At 34.8% G+C, this 23889-nt stretch overlaps 1 protein-coding gene across 10 annotated transcripts; it reads left to right on the top strand.

The window, feature by feature from the left end:
* Window positions 1-1961: 1961 nt before the first annotated feature.
* On the top strand, window positions 1962-23849 carry tipE (temperature-induced paralytic E). 10 transcript variants are annotated; one of them, XM_074103460.1, is made up of 4 exons: window positions 1962-2090; window positions 9411-10463; window positions 11580-11632; window positions 14718-23849. In XM_074103460.1, exons 2-3 carry the CDS (start codon window positions 9496-9498, stop codon window positions 11605-11607), a joined length of 996 nt encoding a protein of 331 aa, XP_073959561.1. In that variant the 5' UTR covers window positions 1962-2090; window positions 9411-9495; the 3' UTR covers window positions 11608-11632; window positions 14718-23849. The 10 variants fall into 10 exon arrangements, with proteins under 10 accessions (XP_073959561.1, XP_073959556.1, XP_073959558.1 ...); XM_074103455.1 differs by having other exon boundaries at window positions 9362-10463; XM_074103457.1 differs by having other exon boundaries at window positions 9349-10463.
* The last annotated feature ends 40 nt before the right edge of the window (window positions 23850-23889 follow it).

The raw sequence follows: 23889 nt of genomic DNA, 5'->3' as shown, positions 1-23889 counted from the left end.
TTTCTGCCAAGTTTCTTGCGGCTCATTCTTCTTGGCAATGATGGTCTTTCCGAAAGCGCTAGTAGTTTAAAAAATGACGTGTAAAAGTGCCCATTGCGGCCTATTTACTGAATAAATGATTTGAATTTGAATCAATAGTAAAAAAACAACATTTGTATTGTTCATACAAATATCTCTCTCAAACGGAGATCGATCGTAGAATCGAACCTTGAATTGAAAGCCCCTTGGCCAGAGACACCCTGTATAATGTGTATCAAAAAAGATTGCCCAGTGTAGACCCGCAAGAAAAATGGTACAACTTTCATTACTCTCCATGATTGACCACTTCGTGCTATTTTGAACATGAAGCTACCGTGAGATATTAAATATATTGTTCCGGATAACTCACGTCTTAAATCGAGTTTAGCCCGACATGTTTCGGGCTAATCCGTAGCCCTTCCTCTTAGGAGCAACGCGACTCGGCACATCTTCGTGCTAGTTTACGACCCCGCAATGTAATGCAATTTTCATTACACTTGCTCGCAAGCAGTGTCGTAGCACGCAGGCTAACTTGGCTGCAACCCCCAGAATTAAACCCAAGGACCTTGTTTTAATATTTAATTTTGATACGTAAATCAATACTCTATTCATGCAATTGACTAAATAAAAAAAAAATACAATTTCGTCTCTTAACTGTCAACATGCGTATTATATTTCTAGAAATAATAATCGCAGGTTATACCCCTAATTATGTTGAGTCGACATTAAAAGCTGAAACATTTATTTTTATTCTTATGTAAAATACATGTCTGCTCCTTTACATTAGACGCTTACTCTGTCCTGTAGTGTACGTATTATATTTTTAGAAATAATAGTCGCAGGTAGGTATACCTAATTATGTTGAGTCGACATTAAAAGCTAAAACATTTATTTTTATTCTTATGTAAAAATACCCAGTTTATTGTCCTGTCTGCTCCATTACTTTAGACGCTTACTCTGTACTTTGTACTTTAACTTTGTACTTTCAAGTCAATTGTGCACAAGTTCTTCTGACAAGCCTTTTCAGTAGGTACCAAAGTTTGCCCATGACTTTGCTTTTACGTGTACTTAACGAAAACATTGCCCACTTCTACCAACAATCGTGTACTTTTGATCTGGGATTAGTTATTCAAAAAGTAGATTTAATTATTAAAATAGACACAGCAGTCACTTGCGTATTAAAGACGAAGTATGGTTGACATGTTTTGAACCAATCAGAGGTTCTTTTTCAAGGTAAGTTCGAACGGAAAGCCAACCAAAACGTGAGTCCTTATAAGCGACAAAAAGAAAAAGCGGTAAAAAATATTTTATGGGTTTCTAATGCCCTTTGATATTGGCAATGCAAAGGCCAACTTTTTTTGCAACCTATTGACGGTTACTTTTCTGCAGATTTGAGCAGTTAGCCACTCTGTATAAACTACGCAATATCAACTCAATTAAGTACTGCATCAATTTGAAAATCTACAAAAAAATACTTTTTATTCTGTTACCAAGAAAGAAAAACATAGGCAATAAAACTTGATTAAGACACTAGACTTGTAAAAACAAGAAAGACTGTCTGTCGCCATACAGCTCGAGCACATGATACCGCTGTATCGACCGACTGGGCTGGGACTAAGCGACGCGCGCACCTCACTAGCCACACTGCCGCCAAAAACGGAATTTAAAAAGCAATTCCATAAACTGAACATACCATCTTTAATAGGAATTTGCTTTCAAATTAAAATAGTCGCCGATTCCAAATTTTAAATTTAAAACGCTTTTGCTTGTTTGTTTGGCGCATTCGATTGTTTTTTATTTTATTTTCAAAATTGTTTCTTGGAGTCGAAATGGAGGATTTGATTTTTTAAAATTCTTTTGTATTTTTTTAGTGGCCAGTGTTATGTTTAAGGTTCGAAGTGCCAATACTACCATTACTATACAGCCTGCGTCAGTAGTGTCGGGGTCGCGGCGCCGCGCCGACGTCTGACGAAAAAAGACGTTTTGAAAAAGGAACATCCCATAGCACGTTCCCAAAAAGGATGATATAGTGTGAATATCGAAGTGTTTTCAAGAATCATTTGGATATAAAGGTGTTTTTCGCTGTGTTTGATGTCCTGGAAAAGCTTTGATGAGGGGATTTGATCTCTATAGCATCTATTTTTGGGCTGCACCATATATTTCAAAATGTTAATCCACTCACCTACGATTAGGTTATTAATTTTAAGAAACAATCGACTAGTTTTTAAAACAACTTTATCGAGAGCCGAACTGTTAAGTCATTGCTGCATTATGCTATTCCAGCGAAGCAAACACACATATCTCATAAAACGTCTAAACTGCGAGAACCAATAGAATCCTCAATAACATAAAAGAAACATCCAGCGTTACGTGCATATTTTTTCATTGATCATTATAAAAACAATAAAACAGTTAAGGTGGCATATAACATTTCGGTTTTTTATTAGATTTATTATAATAGGTCGTATAAAATGGGTATAAAGTGCTGTGACGTCAGAGAGGTTTCTTTGGATCTTTGAGGTTATGTTATGTAATAGTGGTTTAATGGTAGCTAGGAATGGTGTTGTATAAGTGATGTACAAAAGGGGTGAAGCTGCTCGATTGTTTAAAGGCGACCATTTTTATTGTTATTTTGCGTGGCGTTGCGATAAAAACACTAACGTTGGTATTTCTATGGCAGCTTAGGTAAATTAATGTTTGTTGTCGTTCTTTTATTGGCCGAAGTTTGAAAAAGAGCTTTTTAAACGAAGCAGACTTTTACAGGACCCCTCAATTTCTATGGTTCTGTTCTGCAACGTAAGTTATGTTTTAAGCGATGTAGTACCTATTTTTTTTCATCGATATCTTTGACAGTTGTCCGTCCGACTCAGATTTTTTTATTTGAAACGCAATACTCTCGACGTAGTCTAGCTACAATATTGTTTTTAATTGGTTTCTTGTTTTTTTTTTCTAATAATACCTGCCATCAACATTCGACGTTAGTTCATGTTTTTGTTTTTAGAAATGCTCTGTGTACAGTGCAAAAGTAGGTAGTGGTAGACAAATTATTACAAGTAAATTTATTCATTGTACTGTCATCGTGGTTCTAGCGGTTACTCTTTGCAGACCAGACTAACAATGTTGTCATAAATGGTTCTTATTACTTTTTATTTCACAGGACATATATTCTGTGGAAGAGAGAAAGAGAGAGAGGAATGTAGGAAACAATTGCGACTTACAGCTTTACAATAAGGTTCAATTTAAAACGGGTCTTAAAATAAAGCATGGAGTGGTTATTGGTATTAATAATGGTTGCTAGCATATTGCTACATAATTTTTCAATAATGTTTTAATACATAATTGTTTTAATGCCTAAAAATATCAAAAGGTGTCAAGTGCAAGTCGGACTTCGTCGGAACATGCTTTAAACTTAATTTAATTTATTTTTATTTATTATTGTAGTGAAAATACACATTATGTACCACCCTGAAGGTGTTTGTTTATATACACTAGAGCTTTAAGTATTACATATCAATTCCATTTTGATACCTCCACGTATAACCGAGAAAAGGGGACTTGACATAGACAAACAACAAATTTAATCCTATAATTGTTCCTTTTTGCGTTTGAAATTCGAAAACCTAAATGCTATCCTGGTCACAGCACCAACGTGAGCTCCCTTATCTAATTGCTTAACAAAAAGACGTAGGACAATGCTATCTTGGTTCACAAATAGGAATAGAGCGCGAAGTTTTGCAGCATATCTTCAACCGGGTACATAGTAGCACTTTAGCTCTTAGTATTCGGCAAAAAAATATTGAGAAGGAATAAATTCAACGTAAATCTCCGAATGATATCTTACTCATTTTATTTTTTTTAATTAATGGATTAAAAAGTAACCTTTTTATGTAACAAATATTAATTTCCTTCTCCAGTGTGTTCTTGAAGTCGGTTAAAACAGAAAAAGTTCTATATTCGTCTATGTTGTATTTTTGTTTCTTTTATCTTTTATTATCCTGTTATTCGTTAATTTATTTGTTTTTATGCAGAATAAAGAGTTTTACAATACAATACAATCTCTTAAGTCTATTTACTATCGTAGGTAGGTAGGGACTTCCAAGGCTCCGTAATCTACAAATATGTAGTAAGTAAGTATTAAAACTAATTGCAGTGAAGTACAGGAATACGCAAAATAAATTTGAATTTATAGTTCACATAACTTTTTGTACCTTTTCAATGCAGTTTGGAATGTGCAGTCTTTTTTTTTTATTCGACTGGGTGGCAAACGAGCAAGTGGGTCTCCTGATGGCAAGAGATCACCACCGCCCATAAACATCTGCAACACCAGGGGTATTGCAGATGCGTGGCCAACCTAGAAGCCTCAGATGGAATACCTGAAGTGCCAGTAATTTCACCGGCTGTCTTGCTCACGGCAGGATTAGCGAGCAAGATGGTGGTAGCAATTCAAGATTTCTTAATCTTTTATTATTATTATTTTACTTTAATTATTCTTAATAATTCAAGAATTCTTATCCTGTGGGAATACCCCAACATCCGTTTTTATTATTTTTTAAGCATTAACCCGAAACATGTCGGGCTAAATTTTATTTAAGACGCGAGCTATCCGGTTTTGTTTCATTAAATAAAAATAGATTGAATAAAAACTAAATTTATAGCAAGGCAATATACGTAGCAGTGTCGCAGTTGTTATTATCTGTGGCCCAACGAAGCTTCCTATTGAAACGTGGCCCCATTCTCTGACGTTTCTCAGATACGCTAGTTCTACTTCTGGGCGTAATGTCAGTTCAGAAAATTCCTGCAAAATGTCACTCAATGCAAGTGATTGATTAAAAAAATGTTTTACACTTGATGATAACAAGTCATTTAACACTTTGTAATACAATGTTTGATTGTGACTTTGGGACAATTTATTAGATTAAAATAAATCTTTACCTAATAGGTTTTTTATACATACCTACATTACTGATCAAAAATTTATTAAATGACTTTCGCGCATCAAAAATTAAAAATGAAAAATTCGAATACTTTATGCTTGATTGTCTTGATTCGAGAAACGATATTTTTTTAAAGTAGGAACGATGCAACTTTGAAACACCTATCATATGATCACCGAGAATTTCAAGGGCAAATTATTATATATTTAATACACTACAAAACCTCTAACATCAAACTAACTAGTAACCTGTCTAAGTTCAAAAACATGACGGCCGGATGTCCAAGTGGTTAGAGAACCTGACTACGAAGCTTGAGGTCCCGGGGTCGATCCCCGGCCGGGGTAGATATTTGTATGAATAATACGAATGTTTGTTCTCGAGTCATGGATGTTTATAATATGTATTTAAGTATTAGTATCCATAGTACAAGCGTTGCTTAGTTTGGGGACCAGGTCAATTGGTGTCAAGTGTCCCATTATAATATTTATTTATTTAGAGCAGTTGATAGACATATTAAAAAGTTTTAATCTTTCTATAAGACCGTCTCACGCTTGACCACATGTTTTTGTTGTTGTAGCAGCAATAGAAATATATGCTATGTAAACGTTACAGCTCTGCTGTTTACTTATCAAATTATGGCATGGTTGTTGAGATACATTCCAGTGACGGATAGACGGATGGATGGACAGCGATATTAATAAAGTTGCGTTCGTTATTCTTTGGTAATTACTGAATCTTTAAAAACAATATCGCTAGTTCATCAAAATAATAGTTTTAAGAAATATAATTTTTTTTTTTGCTCTAGTTGTTAAATATGTATAATCATATTTTGAACCGTTCAATAATAAGAAACGCTAGTTAAAATTGAACTTAAAATAATATATTTTATACCAATTTTTTTTAAGTGGAAGCATTTGGATGATTTTAGTATGCTCTCAAATAAACTGCAGTATTTTCTAGAGAGAATTTTAAGGCTAATTCTAGCCTGGATCGATAGGATCTCCAGGCAGACAGTCTGGCGTCGGGAGCAGGAATGGTGGGGTGGGACAGAGTGTGAGGCTTTTATATAATAACTAGCCTTTACTTGTGACTTTGCTCCCTTTAACCTCTAGTTTCGTCCATTAAATTGAAAATATGCTAAATTCTCATAGGAATTCTCAATAATTACATTATGTTCTTTATTTTATGTAGCATTGTACAGTCAAGGAATTTAATTCATGGGCCACCATGGAACCTTTTCAAAGGAAAAGTCATTACGACTTTCCTTGTTAATTAATGCGATGTCACTATGACGTTTACTGTGAAATGGTTCCATGGTGGCCAATGAATTAAACTCCTTGACCGTACAGCCGTACAAAATTTTTCATAAACTTAGCAGTTGATATTTCATAATCAAAACGGTTATTCTGTAAGAGCTCTTTTACATGTAATTTTTTTTTTTTACTACTGCCAGCGCTTTCGGAAAGACCTGATGGTTGATTATCGTACGAAATTTTGGGAGACATGGTCAAATGCCTCTATGAAAATCATAACATGTATGTGAACAAGGACGGATTTTGGGAAATTCTAACAGGATAGTTAGGATAGGTTTATTTCTATGTAGAAATAGGGGGCGAAGACGCGAGCGCAAAGTTGTATAGATATAATTTATAAAAAATTAGATTTAACATTGTTCTTCTTCTAAACCCCTTATAAGGCACGCAATAACCCCTACTGGCGGTCCCGTCTGCGCGTAACCGTTGCTCGCAGGCAGTCGCCGCTATCGAGCACAGTGCCTTCTTAATGGCCTTCTTGCATCAGCTCCAGAGTGTGACCATGGTCGATGGAATTGCGTATGTGATGAATGTTTAAGGTTTTGTGAGATGATGGATGTACGGTTGTCCAATGTGCTTAAAAAAAAAAAAAAAAAACGTTTGTTTTGTTCTATATGTACTACATTTATTTATGATTGTTTGTTGGATTGTCATTCAATCTCTCTCTTCTCAGTGTTTGTCTTGCGCAGTGCCTTAGTGTAACTGTTATACTGTGTAGATTTTTTTGATATAAATAAATATATATATGAACTCATATTTATCTTTGAAATAAAACAATATTATAATTTATTTACGGTAATATTATGACTTGCAAACATGTAATTCAGCTGTTTTATGTTGTAAATACACTAAATGACGGCTTTTCTTAGTTTCTCACAAGCTTAACTGAGTTCAAATCTAATACGGCATGCTAAACATTCTTTTTGTTACATACACTAAATCGGCTTTTCTTAGTTGCTCACAAGCTTAACTGAGTTCAAACTAATCGGCATGAAAACTATCTACATATTCTACAACAAATGTTGAAAAATGAGCTCTAATGAGTTACAATATCAGTCACTTTCAATTGTAGAAAGATGTGGAGTTACAGCATTATCCGTTATAAACAGAGTAATTGGATTGTATGAGTGCCTCACGACGCTAAAACGACGTAAGTGCCTTAATAATTCGGTGTGACATACGTCGTTTTTGTTTGTAGAGATAGTCTTCAACGCTATCATCCAATTGACTTTACGACCCATTTCATATCATTTGCACAGTCGTTTCCTTTTGCTTTGATGAACTTTTATTTTAATTATGCTTTGTAATTTTAAAGCAGCAGGTGTTTTCAGTCGGTACTTAGCCAATGGATTGTCTTATCAATTTACCATACAATATATCGTAAAACCTCAGACACTCCACAAATATTATTTCATTTTAAGTTTTTTCATTGCATTTATTATGGAATTCTTCATTATTTTTTTAAAATATTCATGTGTTTTGTTAAGTCATTAATTATACTTCATTTCTAACTCTACGCTCATAATTTGTATTTTGTCAATTGCGCTTCACTGTTTTTAGAAGAAAATGAAGCTGACGGCAAAACGGCCTGTACTAAATTGTCTCTCGCTAAATTATTCAATTAGGTACCGCATTTCATTAGTATGTAACTTTTAGACTGGGTACAGTCACTAAGAAAGGGATTTAAAAACAAAAACACAACCTGATTTAAAACATAGTGTGTTCGATTCTACTCTCGATTCTAAGCAAACTAGGTACTTTCTGGTTTTCAGTTATTAAATAATAATAATAATTTTATTTTATTTCAGACCGAGTCCATATTGTGTTAGTTAGTATACATTGATTGAAATAATGTACATAAAGTTCACTAAAAAAAAATAACTTTTTTGAGGTACGACCTATTTTACAAGTAGCGACGATTTTGTATTTATGTAAAAGCTGAATATAATGCACCACGATTTTATTTCACTTAAAACGAACACAAACCTAAGCGATAAGTCCGCCTATTGCTTACTTTGTAATTTTTTCTCTGTGTATCTGTTTTCTGTATCGCTTACTATTTCTGGTGTACAATAAAGAGTCTTTGTACTGTATTGTATTGTAAACCTAACTAAGCAAACATATTTCGAAGAATACGTAAAGTTTGCGAAAAACCTTTCACGAGAACAAGGAAAATCAACGCTTTTCAAAGAATCTCTACAAAGATTAATTATTAGCCGAGATAATTATTTCGAGAAATTCCTGGAAATAATGTTCCTAAGGGAATCTCGTTAGTTCTCATGATTTATGAGTATCCTGGGCAGTTACGAGGAGAGTTTAAATCGGGAACAATTCGGGCGAAATACCTATTTATTCTGCGGTAAATGAGTCATTTGAGATTAATTGAGATTGATTTAGCTTCTAATATAATGTTCATTAGTAATATGAACTACATAACAAACAGTAGACCATTGAAAAAGAAACTAAAATGTTATATACAATAATTATAATTGCGTGCGTTTACTTACAGTATAAATAAATGAGGGTGCCATTTTGTTCAGGTCTAATACCATTGTACGTACTCGTACTTACAATTCTTATATTTTATATTTATTTGTTTCTCTACTATTGTAACGGCTGTTTTATTATCTCTCTCTTGATCTCTAGGTCTCTTTTACGGTCTATACTCTAAGATTATTTTCTTTTAACAAGTCCATCCTATCCATCCCAGCCTATATACGTCACACTGCTGGACACAGGCCTCCTCTCAGAACAAGAGGGCCTGGGCCATAGTTTCCACGCGGGCCCAGTGCGGATTGGGAACTTCACACGCACCATTGAATTGCTTCGCAGGTTTGTGCAGGATTCCTCACGATGTTTTCCTTCACCGCAAAGCTGGTGGTAAATTTCAAATGTAATTCCGCACATGAACTTCGAAAAACTCAGAGGTGCGAGCCGGGGTTTGAACCCACGACCCTCTGCTTGAGAGGCGATAGGTCAAACCACTAATAGGACACCACGGCTTCGGCTTTTAACAAGTGTTTATGAATGAATAAAGAAGTTTCACTATTTATTATTTGTCCAGATCTTAGACTTCATCAAAGCTTTTCTCTTCAGGCGTCAAACAAAAATGTAACGAACAATACACAAACAAACACGGCAACAGCTCATCCAAGGGCCATGAAAAGCTTGAAATGACACAGCACAGCTGAAGCTAGCGCTATGGTCGCTCCTAGCGCCTCCACGCCACCATGGCCGACGAAGAAAAACTGCCTATACCCCCAACATTTCTCGAGAAACTACTATTTTACACTACAGCATCTTTCGTTCTGCTTGCCACCTTTAGTCTGTTCGCATTCCTCTTCCTTGTGCCATTCGTCATAGAGCCCGCATTCACCACCATCTTTATGCAATTCGATCCAGTAGGAGCGTTGTGCGTGACCGCACAGGTCAAACACTTAGTCGGAGCCAGCAATTGCTCCTGGGCCTCATGTAGAGAAGGCTGCACCAAAGACCTCTACGAATGCACCCAGATACGGGTCAACTACAAACTTGGCGTATACCCTAATGTATCAGCAGCTGAGCTAGAGAATCTTATTAGAGCTGAAAGAGCTTTGAGGGACTACGAATACGAAAACTACGAGGTGGCAGGGGATAAAAACTATCCAGAAATGGTTGAAGAAGAGATACCCGATGCTTTACCCACAGGGCTCCAAGGGAACGACTCCGAGTGGTACTTCACCGGAGCTCGGCTCTTCCCCAACGTAAAGGGCTGTGGTTACCCTCCAATATTAAATTGTACGATATTCCTCTCCAAGTATAGACCTTTGGGTAACAATTACACCTGCTACTACAGCCGTGTCGATCCAGGCCTGGTAATTACCGATCTGGACATGTGGCAGAACACACTGAACCTAGTGTACGCCATGGCCATTCCAATACCGTCTTTCATAATTTCTGTGATTTACTTGACGTTTGCGTATTTCAAGATTTACAATACTGAGGAGGAGTCTGAACAGACCCCTTTGCAAGATAACGCGGAGGACATGGCTACTGGTGATGATGAGAAGCCAACGACTCCTGGCAGTGATACGTTTAGGGAAGACCTGGCCAGAACTGTGTTTGGGCACCAGCTCAAGATGCAACTGGCTAATGAGAAGTCTAAGGAAGGCTTCGAGTCCAATAGTCCACCCATTTCCAATTCGGCTTCTTTATCTGGGTAAGTTGTTAAGTAAGTAAGGTTTTTACTAGTGCATCTGTGTGTGATTATGTTATAGCATTTACTAACGGGTAGTTTCGTAAAGGGGCTCCTAGACGGGCCATATTTTCACTGCAATATGTGGCCGGCAACTATTGGTGTCCCTGTCTAACATGTGAGTAAGAGAGGGACACCAATAGTTGCCGGCCACAAATTGCAGTGAAAATATGGCCCGTCTAGGAGACCCTTAAGATAAAAAAAATAACTACAGTGGTTATTACCTTATTTAAGCTAATGCCTTTAAAAGAGTTCTGAAGTGTTTATAATGGAAGATACTGTTCATATTTTGTTAAGTAGTTCTATATTATGTGGGGTCTATTTTAATTTCGCTCAATACAAATATCACAAGTACGATAAAACTAGGTATATTGGTACACATTATCAAAATAAATAAAGTTGGAGCCTTTCTTTTTATCAAGAAAATATTTAACTTTTAAAACTAATCGCCACTATTTTTAATGAATTTTTAAGGTACCTCGAATCAATATGAAGTATACTTAGTAAATTTCATTCTACACATAAATTAAAATATTTGAAAACATTTTTATGCGTCATAAATTCTAAACAAATATTTATTTCACCAATTAAACACCGTTTGATTCCATTTACTAATAAAGCACATTCAACAGGTCAAATTAAGTTATTTTTTCTAAGACAATAGTGGCCTAGCTTTTAATTTTCAAAAGATAATTAATGAAGTGTAGTAAAGCAGTGTAAATATCGTTAATTTATGACGTTTTTAAAGTCCATAGCTAAAACTTTTATCCTGACGCAACTCAAAGTCAATAGTATATTCTGACGACTCATTTGCAAAAAGCCGATACTGAAATTACAAAGTTAATAAAGATATCAATCATACTGAATAAAAACAAACATATAACATTGATAGTATGAAAAAAAGATTTTTAATTAAGTAAAATAAAACCGCTAAATTTATTTTTTCGACATAGGTACTACATACTTTTTTACACCATATAAACAAAATTATAAGAAAGGTCGTTTTTAAGATCTACTAATAAAATTAAACTTTTTTTAACGATATTGTAACAATTATAAACCCATTATTACTACTCGCAGGACCAAGTCATCCTTCGTGAACGCCTAGTGTGATAAACGACGTAACAGCCGAGGTACGTTTGCAAAGGCTTCAGCTTTATTGCTTCACGCTTAAAGCCCATATTGCATTACACGCATACTCGCCATGGACACTTACAAAATATTGCACAGTTTTCAAAAGAGCTTTATAAAAAATATGCTTAAAAAAGATTTTTATATTGTTTTATTTGCGTTTTGTGTTAATAACATTTAAATATTATTTAATTAATTATGCCAAGAGAAAATAAGAAAATATTAATGAAGTAATAATATAATTATCTGCGAGAGGGAATGCTCAAAAGTTATTTTAGGTCTTGTTATTTTAGGATATTAATGTTTATCTTCGAGTTTATTGTAATAAGCCTTTATGTTTTGTAGAATTATACGAAAAATGTATATTTTGTGAACATACACTTTCTATCGAACTCTACTTATAGTATTAATGCAAAAGTTTGTTTGTGCTTGCGTGCGAGCGTGGCTTTGTTACTCCTTCACGCTGTAACTGTTGACGAATTTGTATAAAATTTGATATTCAGATAGTTGGATATCAAAAATAACCTATAAAGAAAGAAAGAAAGAAAGAAGAAATGTTCAAATTCACAAAGACACACAAATATAACAAAATTAAAAAATAACAATAAACAACAAAAACAAAAATGAAAATTCATACACGATTTTGTGTGTCCCCGCAAAAGTAAAACGGCCGCTGACTGACAGAACCGTCTGTGACTCGGAATGATACACGTAGGTTACTTTTATCGTGATATTCCTACGGGATCTGCTAAGCCTAATTATTAACGCATACGAGTATTATGTATTGAATCAGTTATTACAACAAAATAAATAAGATAAAGAATTAGAAATACCACGGGAGGTAAAAACCGAAAGCGCCTACGTTGTAGCCATATTATGACTAAAAGGCCATATTATGATCAAATAGCCATAATTATTTTTCCGGGACAGTCAGTAAAAATTCTCTACTCGATTTAATTCCTAAGTGCTTTTGTATCACAATGTAGTAAAGATTATGAAAATAAAAGAAAAAACGCGTTTGCATTGACAGCAAAATCGAAAGAGTGGCGATATTGATATAGAAGAAAATACAAGAAGCAAACATATTTTATTTTTATTAGAAGCCGTGCTGGCTTAGTGGTTTGACCCATCGCCTCTCAAGCAGAGGGTCGTGGGTTCGAACCCCGGCTCGCACCTCTGAGTTTTCTGAAATTCATGTGCGGAATTACATTTGAAATTTACCACGAGCTGTGCGGTGAAGGAAAAACATCGTGAGGAAACCTGTACAAACCTGCGAAGCGATTCAATGGTGCGTGCAAAGTTCCCAATCCGCATTGGGCCCGCGTGGGAACTATGGTCCAAGCCCTCTTGTTCTGAGAGAAGGCCTGTGCCCAGCAGTGGGACGTATTTAAGCAATTGTTTTTAGTTAATTGTACTTTTCAATAACTTTCATGTGCAAAAAAAAAACTATGACAAAGTGTATTTTTACGGGAATCATGCAGCCCTCTTGAGGCGGTATAAAAAAAAACACTTCTGATAAATAATTATACCATCTGATGCAGAATGTCTTAAGTGTTAAGACATTATTACAAACGCAAATATAGTTTTCAAAAATGATTGGTATAGTTAATTTTAATAACTTTTTTTGAAAAAAAGGAAAAAAAACTCATGTTGCTGACATAAACTTAATTATACATTTATTGTTATTCACGACTTACTCATTAACTAACTGTCTCTGGAATGATAACTTGATTGCTTTCATTTAGACGGTCGTTCGATGAATAATTTAGCGTAGGTTATTTTAAATGAATAAAATTATTCTTTTCTCTGGTATAATACCTATTTCTTGTTAAAATTCCAGTTTTTTCTCGCTTCCACACTTCCACTATTTTCTATTGGATTTTTGATTATTTTAAGGAGAAAAACTATATTTAAGTACGATTATAGGCGCATTTATTAGTACAAGATGCGTTGAAATAGTTTTGGACTATATTAACAGATGGTTGGTTTAGCTTGACTAAATACCATTAAGTATAAAAAAATCGTTGGAATTTTTAATTAATAATTTAGTCACGCCTTTGACGCCGCTCATTTTAAACATTAATAAAAATGTAAGGAAACTTCGTCAATACACGATAAAAAAAATGTGAATAATAACACAGATGTTCATTCAAGGTAACCTTACTATCTGCTGAAATATTTTGAAATAATTTCAAGACACCAGCATTTAGTAAGGCAGCAGAGGGGCTACTACGAAACTCGAAAATCGCACCGTCCCTTTCACTCGCGTATTAAATGACATAAGCGTCAGCGGGACCGCAACATACGAAGTTCGAGTTTTGCACTTCATAGTAGCCACCTCTTTAGGTGTTAGATGACTGTTTCATCAAAACCGGCCATGTGCGAGTCGGACTCGCGCACGAAGGGTTCCGTTCCATTATCTATACAACATTAGACATTAGCAAAAACCGGCAAAAATCACGTTTTTGTCGTTAGGTGTTGCCCGCCTTAAATATTTGTTTTATTTTAGTTAAATTATTTATTTTGAATTCAAATTAATACAACAATATTTTGTGAATATTTCAAGCGTCTACCTGTTGCCGTTATTAATATCGAGCAAAAAATGGCAAAAAATTACGTTTGTTTTATTATTTATTCTTTTTTTAGTACTTGTTATTATAGCGGCAACAAAAACACATCATCTGTGAGAATTTTAACTGTCTAACTATCACGGCTCATGAGATAAAGCCTGGTGACAGACAGACAGACGGACAGTGGAGTCTTTAAGAGTCGGTCCGTTTATACCCTTTGGGTATGGAACCCTAAAAAGGGTATTAGACTGTTACCAAAATAAACCTACCTCTTACGTAGCAATAAAGTATTACAGAAAATAGTACAAAGTGGATGAAAAATATCACTGTTTTCAAACATTTTTAACCTCCGACGCAAAAAGAGGAGTTTGGAAGTTTGTATTTCAAAAGTGCAACAGTTATAAAGAAAGTGGTATCACACTGTTTTAAAATCTTTTATGTCGTGCTCCTGCCCATTGTCTTAGAACAGTTATAACACAAAAACATACATTTTAACATGAAAACTTTTCTTTTCCAGATGACAGGATTCCTGAAGAGCAGGTGTTGGCTACAAAGTGTACCATGAAATGAGGTGAACGAGTACATCGCTATGTGACAAAATTCGACTTAATGTGCTCGAACAGACAACTGTCCAAGCGAACCCACGGGACGAGGGTATAGAAGACAAGGACGATAGAAATTTTTATAAAGCGTTGTGAAAATTGCAAATTTTGCGGTAACATTTTCTTAAGGTAACTTCTCGTGGTTTCTGTCGTAGGTATCGTGGGCGATCCGTAACATAATTTTAGGCGCTTTCAATCGATTGAATTTTTTAGTTTCACGATCCATTTTGGTACGTTTGAGCCATTAAATAAATTATACATGGCGTTCCTTGTACGGAACGTATGATTCGAATACTAATATCGACTTGTGAAAGAAGTGGCATTAGAAAAGAGGTCGGCTATATTTGTGTGGCATAAGGTAAAAAATGTTCCAACTGATATTTTTTCATAAAAGATAGGTTTAAAGCTGTTATACTTTACAACATTTGTCGTCTGTAGATATTATAAAGTTCAAAATTTTCAACGTTTGACTAAAAGTTGCGTTATATTACTTTAAATTGATGTTTTGATAATTGTTAATGTTGCTCAAACTATACGTTGGCTCCTTAAAGAAAATGTTACTTTGAAAAACGAATTATATTAGAAATAAAAGATTTTATCTCCTATATAATTACATAATATATTAATAAAATTTTATGCTCGTATGCTACTGGTGTCAAATGCACGCGTGCTGGTATATGTAATGTTGAGATACATATAAAAATATAATGTGAGAATTATAATGAAAACGCAAGCTGGTTACAATAATTATAGTGATAATTTATCAGTTGTTAATTTTGAGAGCCATTGATTATATTTTGATTAAAATTAAACTAGAGTTTATCGGAAATATAAACACATCGATTTAAAAAAAGAGGATTATTTAATGAACTAGTTATGATTCACAGTACAACTCATGATATCATTTTAGTTTTAAGGGTAGTTTGTTTGTAAACCAGATTTAGTTTAGGTACCAAACTAATTTGTTTAAATGAAAATTATAATATTGATATATATAATATATACCTATATATAAACATAAGTACGCCATATAAAATATGATAAATGCGAAAACTGCCCAAATATTAGTACTATGTAAAGACCGTTTTGTAATAACTTGTAATAATGTAATCAGTATCAAATTATATTGAATGGCAACCAAATTTTCAAAATATCTTAACATAAATATGTTATAATGTCTTAAACTTTCGTGATTTTCAGTCATAGTCAAAATACCACGCATAGGACTTATCACGCTAACACACACGAGTAATATTTAACTCGACGTTTCGGCAACATTACAGTGGCCGTAGTCACGAGTCAGTAAGTCTACTCGTGACCACGGCCACTGTAATATTGCCAAAACGTCGCGGTAAATATTACTCGTATAAGTTAGCGTTGCTGTTTATGGTATTTTGATCATAAATATGTTTTAAAAATACAGAAAAAATCCAAAAATATTTATTTGATACTGATTCATAAACACCATTTAATATATTATACAAAACGCAAGTAAACAACACTACATTAAATATACTACACTGACAACGTTAAGGCATTTTATGGATACCCCAAATATAATATCACTGAAAATGTCAGCGTTTTAAAGCTTATTAAACCTAGTTGTAAGTATTTGACTACTCAAATAAAACTGAAGCTAAAATGACTTATTACTATATAAGATATGATAAGTCAAATAATTGACCTACGTCATCTAGTTTTATATAAAAAAGGGGTAAACATCAAAATGACCTTCAAATGAAACCGAACCTGAGTAACGTCAAACGTCCAAAAAACGTCATTACCTTTTAGCTAAAAAAATAAGCTTTCTTTTGTATTGACTTTTACGCTTTTTGTACCTAACCCTGCCCTTTACCCATCAATATTCAGATACGCTTTTATTCCGTGTTTGACTCATTTGAAACTGGAAAACCCTTTTTTACATGACGACTCGTGTGAAATTGTAATCATTTAAATGCTAAGTTTTATATCTAAACCAATCAATAATAATAATAACCATTAATAATATTTGACCGTAAATTTAAAAAAAAAATTGCAACACCTACATGGTGATAATGTTGATTTTGTAAAAATAGCTTTCAAAGAATAATGTTGTAACTGCACTTAATTGGAAATAATATAATAACTGCTTATTATGATACAGTTACTTTGGTAAATTATCTTACAATCACACACGCTCGGCATGTTCTTTTGTTTTAGCAAAGCATATAATATAGTAGCAGTAGTTATATAACTACGCCGTCAATCGCATACCACCTAATTAAATAGCCTACGTGCAATGGTTCGTATCGATTCTACCCTCCCACGGTTCGCCTATTAAAAAATTCATCCGTAGCGTTTCCAAACGTATCGTTTTACTAGATTAGTCCACAATAGTCAATTCGGATTACGTAAATGATTTAAATTCTATCTTGTGTACTTTTATTGGTGTGGAGTTAGCACCGGGTAAAATGGTATTTTTCATTGCTAACCTATCGTCATTTAGGAAAAACGTATTTCTACAGATATAAAAGTATTTTCTCATTTTAAAATATATACATTATTTTTTGTTTCATTTTGTCGTCAAGTTTATTCTCGCTTTATTTGTAGTCGTAACTTAATTTGTTTTTGAAAAAAACTAGTGTAAAATTTTCAATTTCGGGCGTATTTAATGTAACCGCCGATTGCTTGAATTGTTATTTTTTTTAATAAATTAATAATAAATAAAAGGCTTGTGAATAATGCATTCAGTCGTGCTAGAGAGCTATGTCAACGTTAAAACTGAAATGTGCATACAATTGGAATTATCCTGATTTTTATTTTATTGGGACCATATTTTATTGAAAGGGTTCCGATTTCTGTAAATATTATTGTAAAAGAAACGCATAAACGCTACCCATTATAATTGTTAAAAACATAAAAATTATAACAGTAATAGAATTGTTGATACCTATATATAATTGTGTACTTTAGCGAAAGAGACAAGAGATACAACCACTTAGGATGGCTGGAAGATAATTATTGCTAAACCCTACGCACATGTATAGATATAAATAAAAAATTAAGAGTTAAAATATTATAATAAATCGATGCTTGTCATATTTTATAATATGTTGTTTAGATACTGCTAAAGATCTTTGCGGTTACGACACTTTTTTGATAGGACAAATTTTTGCAGCAGTAAAATCTATCCATCAATGTAACGCTCACAAGTTCTTATACGGTTGAGACTTGACAGTAATGATGGATATGAAGGTATCCTATACATTATATTCGATATACTTGTATATCTTATTAGTCGTCTACGTTTTCTTGCATTAAGAAAATAGAAAATAAGGAATAATTTGCTCATTACAGCACAGAATATAAAATAAATAGTAGAAGTTTCACAAACATTGCTTGGTGGTCAAATTTATTCAGTTATACCACGTTATACATTAAAAGACTCACACAGGCTTACAACTCATACAACCACTGGTCTTATTAATTTATTGAATAAGGCGTTACTTTACCTCCCATATCAATGAACTAAAAGAGTTTCTTTGCTCACCCGCGACCTTATGATAACTATGTTTATGCAAGATATGCGTGTTCATGTAGTTCCTCCATCTCTACACTGTAAGAACACACACAAATCATGTTAATCATGGTATCATGTCATGTTCGACCCTAATATCTATTAGCATGGTGTACGGTTGTGTTGCTCTGAAGATGAGCTCTGGGTGAGTTCGAAGCACGTCAGTGTAGTCTGGTGGTGGTGATAGATGGGTTTGTGTGATTTATGTGTGTTCTTACAGTGTGGAGGTGGAGGAACTGCATGAACACGTATATTTTGCATAAGCGTAGCTATCATAAGGTCGCGGGTGAGCAAAGAAATTATTTTAGTTCACTGGTCTTATTGTTCAAAATGTGTCGTATACATATTGAGTCAATTGAATATTGCTCTTATAATATACAACAAATAATGGATGAAATCAAAATACATATACCGTAACATAATTACCAATTTATTGATATTGTAACGAAACTGAGAATGTAGCGAAGTTGAAAATGGGCCAATCAACTTTTTTCAAATAATTGCAGATTTTAGTAAGTAAACATGTTTTTTCTGTAATTTAATAGATGGTGTACGTGAATACATGCCATCCTACGTAAGTTCAACCTATTAAGCCGTGAAAGATCTTGTTGGAAGTACGATTGTTTGTTTACGCCTGAGACAATTTTGGTAACGCAGGAGACGCCCAAAGTGTCGGTAAAATAGTTGATTGGCTCAAATATCAGTTTATCATACTCGTATTTGAATATTTTGACTTTCACCCATGTCTTTGAGAGAAATACGCGCAAGAAATGGTTGAGATCTTTAGCACGTACGACATTAATTAAAAACATTTTACTTTTAAATCTAGCTTTAAATAGTAAGTGAGAAGCAATTTGTCAATATCACCTTGTAATCTAATGTCAAATTATTTTTTAGTGACTTTAATTGTTTTACCCTGCGATCGTCTGACATTTTGGTTGTGTGACTAGAAAATTAGCGAATTAAGTAAAATTAAATTAAATGAGAATGTAAAGCTACCTGTCCACTACGCTTGAACTTAACACCTTATATTAAATGCCCAAATTAGTCGAAGGAAAAATTTAGTATTGTAAGACGCAATAATTCTAATTGTCAACGTACTTTTCGTGTGGTGTTTTTATCCTGCAGCAAATATTTGTGTAATTTAATGTCCTTACTAGTTATTACTGAAAGATATACAAAATATTACAGAATTAATCAAAAGCATTTCGGCAGATGTTTAGGCAAGTTTGATAACACCTGTCTAAAAGTTTGTAATAGTCTTGAAGCGATACATACCATTCAAACTCAATTTTAACTAACCTAACCACCAAAAAGTTGGAAAAACCCCAACTGAGTCACTTCAAAAATTAATATCTCAAAAACGGCTACACCGATTTTGATAAAACATGTCTAAGAACCATCGCTAGAAAATCTGCTTTCAATTAAAAAAACCGCATTCAAATTGGTCCAACCGTTTAAGAGCTACGTTGCCACAGACAGACAGACGCACACAGACATACAGACACACAGACATACAGATACACAGACACACATAGCGGTCAAACTTATAACACCCCTCTTTTTGCGTCGGGGGTTAAAAATATGAATAATTTTATTTATAAATATTTTAACAAAAAAGCTCAGTCAACCATTTGCTTGACTAAATTTGGTTAACCATTTGCCGTAATATTATGAATAAATTTTATAATACAAAAAAAAAACACGCAGAAAAGCTGTCGCAATTAAAAATAATAATTTTCTTTGAAAGGTAAGTAAACATGTTTTATATATTAACTAGTAAGGAACTTGAAATATACAACCTGATCAGAACTATTGTGTTTTCGTTAAAAACTTTTAGTAATCATAAAATATTAATTATAAAGTTTATCGGTCACAAAGTTAGTATTGAGTGAAAAAAGACCAATATGAAGCAATATACACAGTTCTGATCAGGTGCTTTATGTATTTACTGAAATGCAGCGTTGCCTATATAAGTGCCTAGCACTAGACTGCAATCGTGCAATGCATTAAATTGTTTTGTGTATTCAACTACCTAGAATCTAAAATTTGTGGCCTCTCTGTGTATTTTAAGTATTAACAGGTCCTTTTTAAATGTCATGAAATTTCAAGAGACAAGACGGTAAATTATGCATTTTTGGGGCAATACAAGCTCATTTTTACACGCTGTTTAAAAGCAAGTAAAACCTGCTTCTGGGTGGAGAAAAGAAAAGTTGGTTTGCTGGTTGGATGGCAATTACAGAACGTTTGACCGAAAAAAGTTTAGTTGTGTCACAAAAAATTGTGTGGAAAATTTTCTTGCTAATTTTGAGCGTTAAGCCAGGGATACACTAGGGGACAAATGTCCCACGACATGTGTCGGCGTCATGTCAAGCGAAGCCGGCTGATTTCGCCTGACATATCTGGCGATACCCGACGTCGTTGGCTACACGTGTCGCGCGATGTTTCCAGACAGGTTGACCGAAGTCCAGCAACGTCGCGCCACTTCACCCGACGTATCCAATGGCTAGGCTTTCCAACTCTTTTAATTCCACCCTCGTCGTAAACATCCATGACGTTCAGAGCTGTTTGACTCACAATAATAAACTGACTTATATTTCATTGTAACAACTATAACGTCGCATGTCTTGAAGTTGATGTTTTCCTAACGCCATATGCGTTGACGTTGCCATTTTACTTACATTGTGTGCGTTAACGTTGACGTTTCTAACGTCACGTACGATAACGTTGACGTTTCTAACGTAACGTTACGTTGACGACTTGAATATGCGAGCGAACGGGTCATGTGTTTGTAAGTGGAGCGCACCGTTCAATTTTGCACCCTTCCGATATAATTTGGGATGTGAAAGTTTGTATGTGTGCTCCCGTTCGTTGCCGTTTCACGATAAAAAGGCTAAACGGGATTGCACGAAATTCGGTACGCAAATAGCTGGATTTTTGAAGTAACATATAAGCTACTTTTTATCCCGCCCCCGCTGGAATAGTGTAAGCACGCAAAATCGCAAATTGTGCAGAGAAATGATATTCTACGGTTACAGAAATCATGATTTAATTTTAATTTTTTTCCGTAAATATTTAGTAGATAACCGCAGTTTCAATTCAACTACTAAATTTAATGGTTAACGCAAGCGAAGCCGCGGATAAAAGCTAGTTGTAAATAAATTATTTTCAAGCGAGTAAAAACGCGCTTGTTCGCGCCCTGAAATGCTTAATTTGAAGCCGTTCTAAAAATCCGTCACATATTAGAACGTCGTAACATAACCACGACAAACCCAAGCCTCTTATTGGTGATTTGTCCACCAATGAGAGCCGCGGATTTCAAAAATATTCGAGCCAGCCAGCGTTCTAATCGACGACGGTTTGCAATGTGTCTCGAATGTTCTTAAAATATTTTTGAAATTTTAAGTGTTTTTAATTTCGCTAGATAGAAATCAATAATATAATTATTAATAATGCGTACACTTAATGTAAATTCATCTCTATGGAAAAAATAAATATAATAATGTTTAATGCGTTCGTAATTATGTTAGTAAGTTTTGTTTAACGAACGACTGAAGCTACATAAAAGCTTTTTGGCTTGTTACATGAAACATAGCCCTTTATGTACATAATAATATACTATCATCTACATACATTGAAGCAGGTTAATGTTTTAAATAGAGAAACATAGGTAAATTCGAGTCAGCATTAAACTTAGGCTACTTCGCGTAACATTATTAATTAAAGAAGCAGAGATTTGAATAATGTCCCGCATAGCTGCCTGCAGGGCTACTACGAAACTCGAAACTCGAAGTTCGTGTAGTGCGGTCCCTCTGACACTTATACTATTTAATACGACAGAGGGACGGTACGATACGAACTTCGAGTTTCGAGTTTCGTAGTTGCCCAGCTGTCCTATGGAGCGGAGCGAGAAGTTAAACGGAACGGAGGTTGTGGACTGTGTCTGTCCATAGGCGCTAGACATGGGTAATTTCGACTCCGAGAAGGGATCTGATTCACTAAATCCAGCTCCGGTATCGGTGCCGACTCCGTTTATCGACTCCGACTCCTGTATTGACTCCGGTTCTTTCGCGCAGTTATTAGTTTGTCTATCGCCGATCCGACTCGGTACCGAGATACTGAAGTACTGATTCGTCCTAATGACTCTTTTAAATCTGTGAGTCACTTCGGATATACTTACTACTGTCGAACCGGCATCGAGGAGCGGCTCTGAAATTGGTAAATACCATTCCTATCCCTCTTCCTCTCTTAATAAATGCTATTAGCGTGAACGGGACGGCACATATCCGATCCGATCCGACGTGATTGAATGAATGTGAAGTGAGTGCTGAATCGCCGATCGCAAGTAGCTCGATCCGATTCCAATAGGTTGGTCGGAGTTAGAAACTCCTCGGAGTCGATAAGATTTGAAAGGAGTCGATAAGGGATTCGGATCCTATTAAGACTCTATCTCTTTTGAATCTTCAGATCCGGATTTACCCATCTCCAATAGGCGCGGATCTAGATAGCGGAGGGGAGCGAGAAAATAATGCGAAGCGGAGTTGCGGACTGTTATTCCATTCGCGGAGCTTCCCCGCTCGCTTCTCCGCACCGCTTTTCTCGCTCACCGCTCCGCTGCTTCGCTCCGCTCCAGTGGAGTCAGCCTAAGTGGATGTCAAGTCACTAACTGTCGTCAGTTTACACTTTAATTAACAGTGTTAGGTGCAGGTAACGCCCCAGTATTATAGATAGAAATTGTCCACTTAGTTATAATTTGTGACAAAAATTCAATCGTTGCAGACAATCTAGATATTTGTAAAAGGACTAGGATTAGACAAAACTGTTTAGTGTTGCGTTTGTTGTCACACACGTGGGGTATTTAATCTTACAGTGTTCTTTCTTTACAAAATCATAACCCTTCAAATACCAATGGGTCTGTCTACCCGTAACATTAATTTAGAATCTCGAAAAAAAAACTCAATACATAATATATGTGTTGTTTGTTTTTTGAGCGAGAAAATATTCTCAAATGTGGTAGGGCCAGTGTCTGTGTAAAAGAGAGAGAAAATCGCTTGCAGTGTGCTAGTGGGCAGCATTTACGCTAGATGTTTGCTGGAGCGTTCAGTAACCATAATACAAAGGTCCCTCCAGTCTCACGTGGTCATGTAGCACTAATAATAATAAACCATTTATTTCAGGCAACACGGTCTATACAATAAATACCTTAAAGACTAACATACATATAATTTATAAAAATCACAATTTTTTAAACTAATTAGGTGACAAAACCCTACGTCTACTATGCGGCAGCTATGGTGTTAACTTCATTAAAAACCCGCGTGTGTGGCAATTTATAAGTGTGGCGCATCTTTTGCTAAAATTGCGGATATTTTGATTAATAGATACCCATCGTATGCGTTTTCATTCATTTGGAACTGTTGCCTTATGAACTTTTTGTACATAAAATAAATAAAAAAGTTAGTAGGAAATAAAACACACATATTGGCTTCGAGGCGGATGTTTTATTTTCTATCCCTTTCGATCTTTGAAAT

The sequence above is a fragment of the Choristoneura fumiferana genome, chromosome 20, assembly GCF_025370935.1.
Source record: "Choristoneura fumiferana chromosome 20, NRCan_CFum_1, whole genome shotgun sequence".
NCBI classification, from domain to species: Eukaryota; Metazoa; Arthropoda; class Insecta; order Lepidoptera; family Tortricidae; genus Choristoneura; species Choristoneura fumiferana.
The sequence above is the reverse complement of the archived record's forward strand: the minus strand, read 5'-3'. Positions and strand labels throughout refer to the sequence as shown.

Bases quoted from the DNA above. Each gene is read 5' to 3' on its own strand.
- tipE (XM_074103460.1), top strand. From the start codon at position 9,496: ATGGCCGACGAAGAAAAACTGCCTATACCCCCAACATTTCTCGAGAAA. The intron at 10,464-11,579 runs GTAAGTTGTTAA...TACTACTCGCAG, and splicing joins AATTCGGCTTCTTTATCTGG to GACCAAGTCATCCTTCGTGA.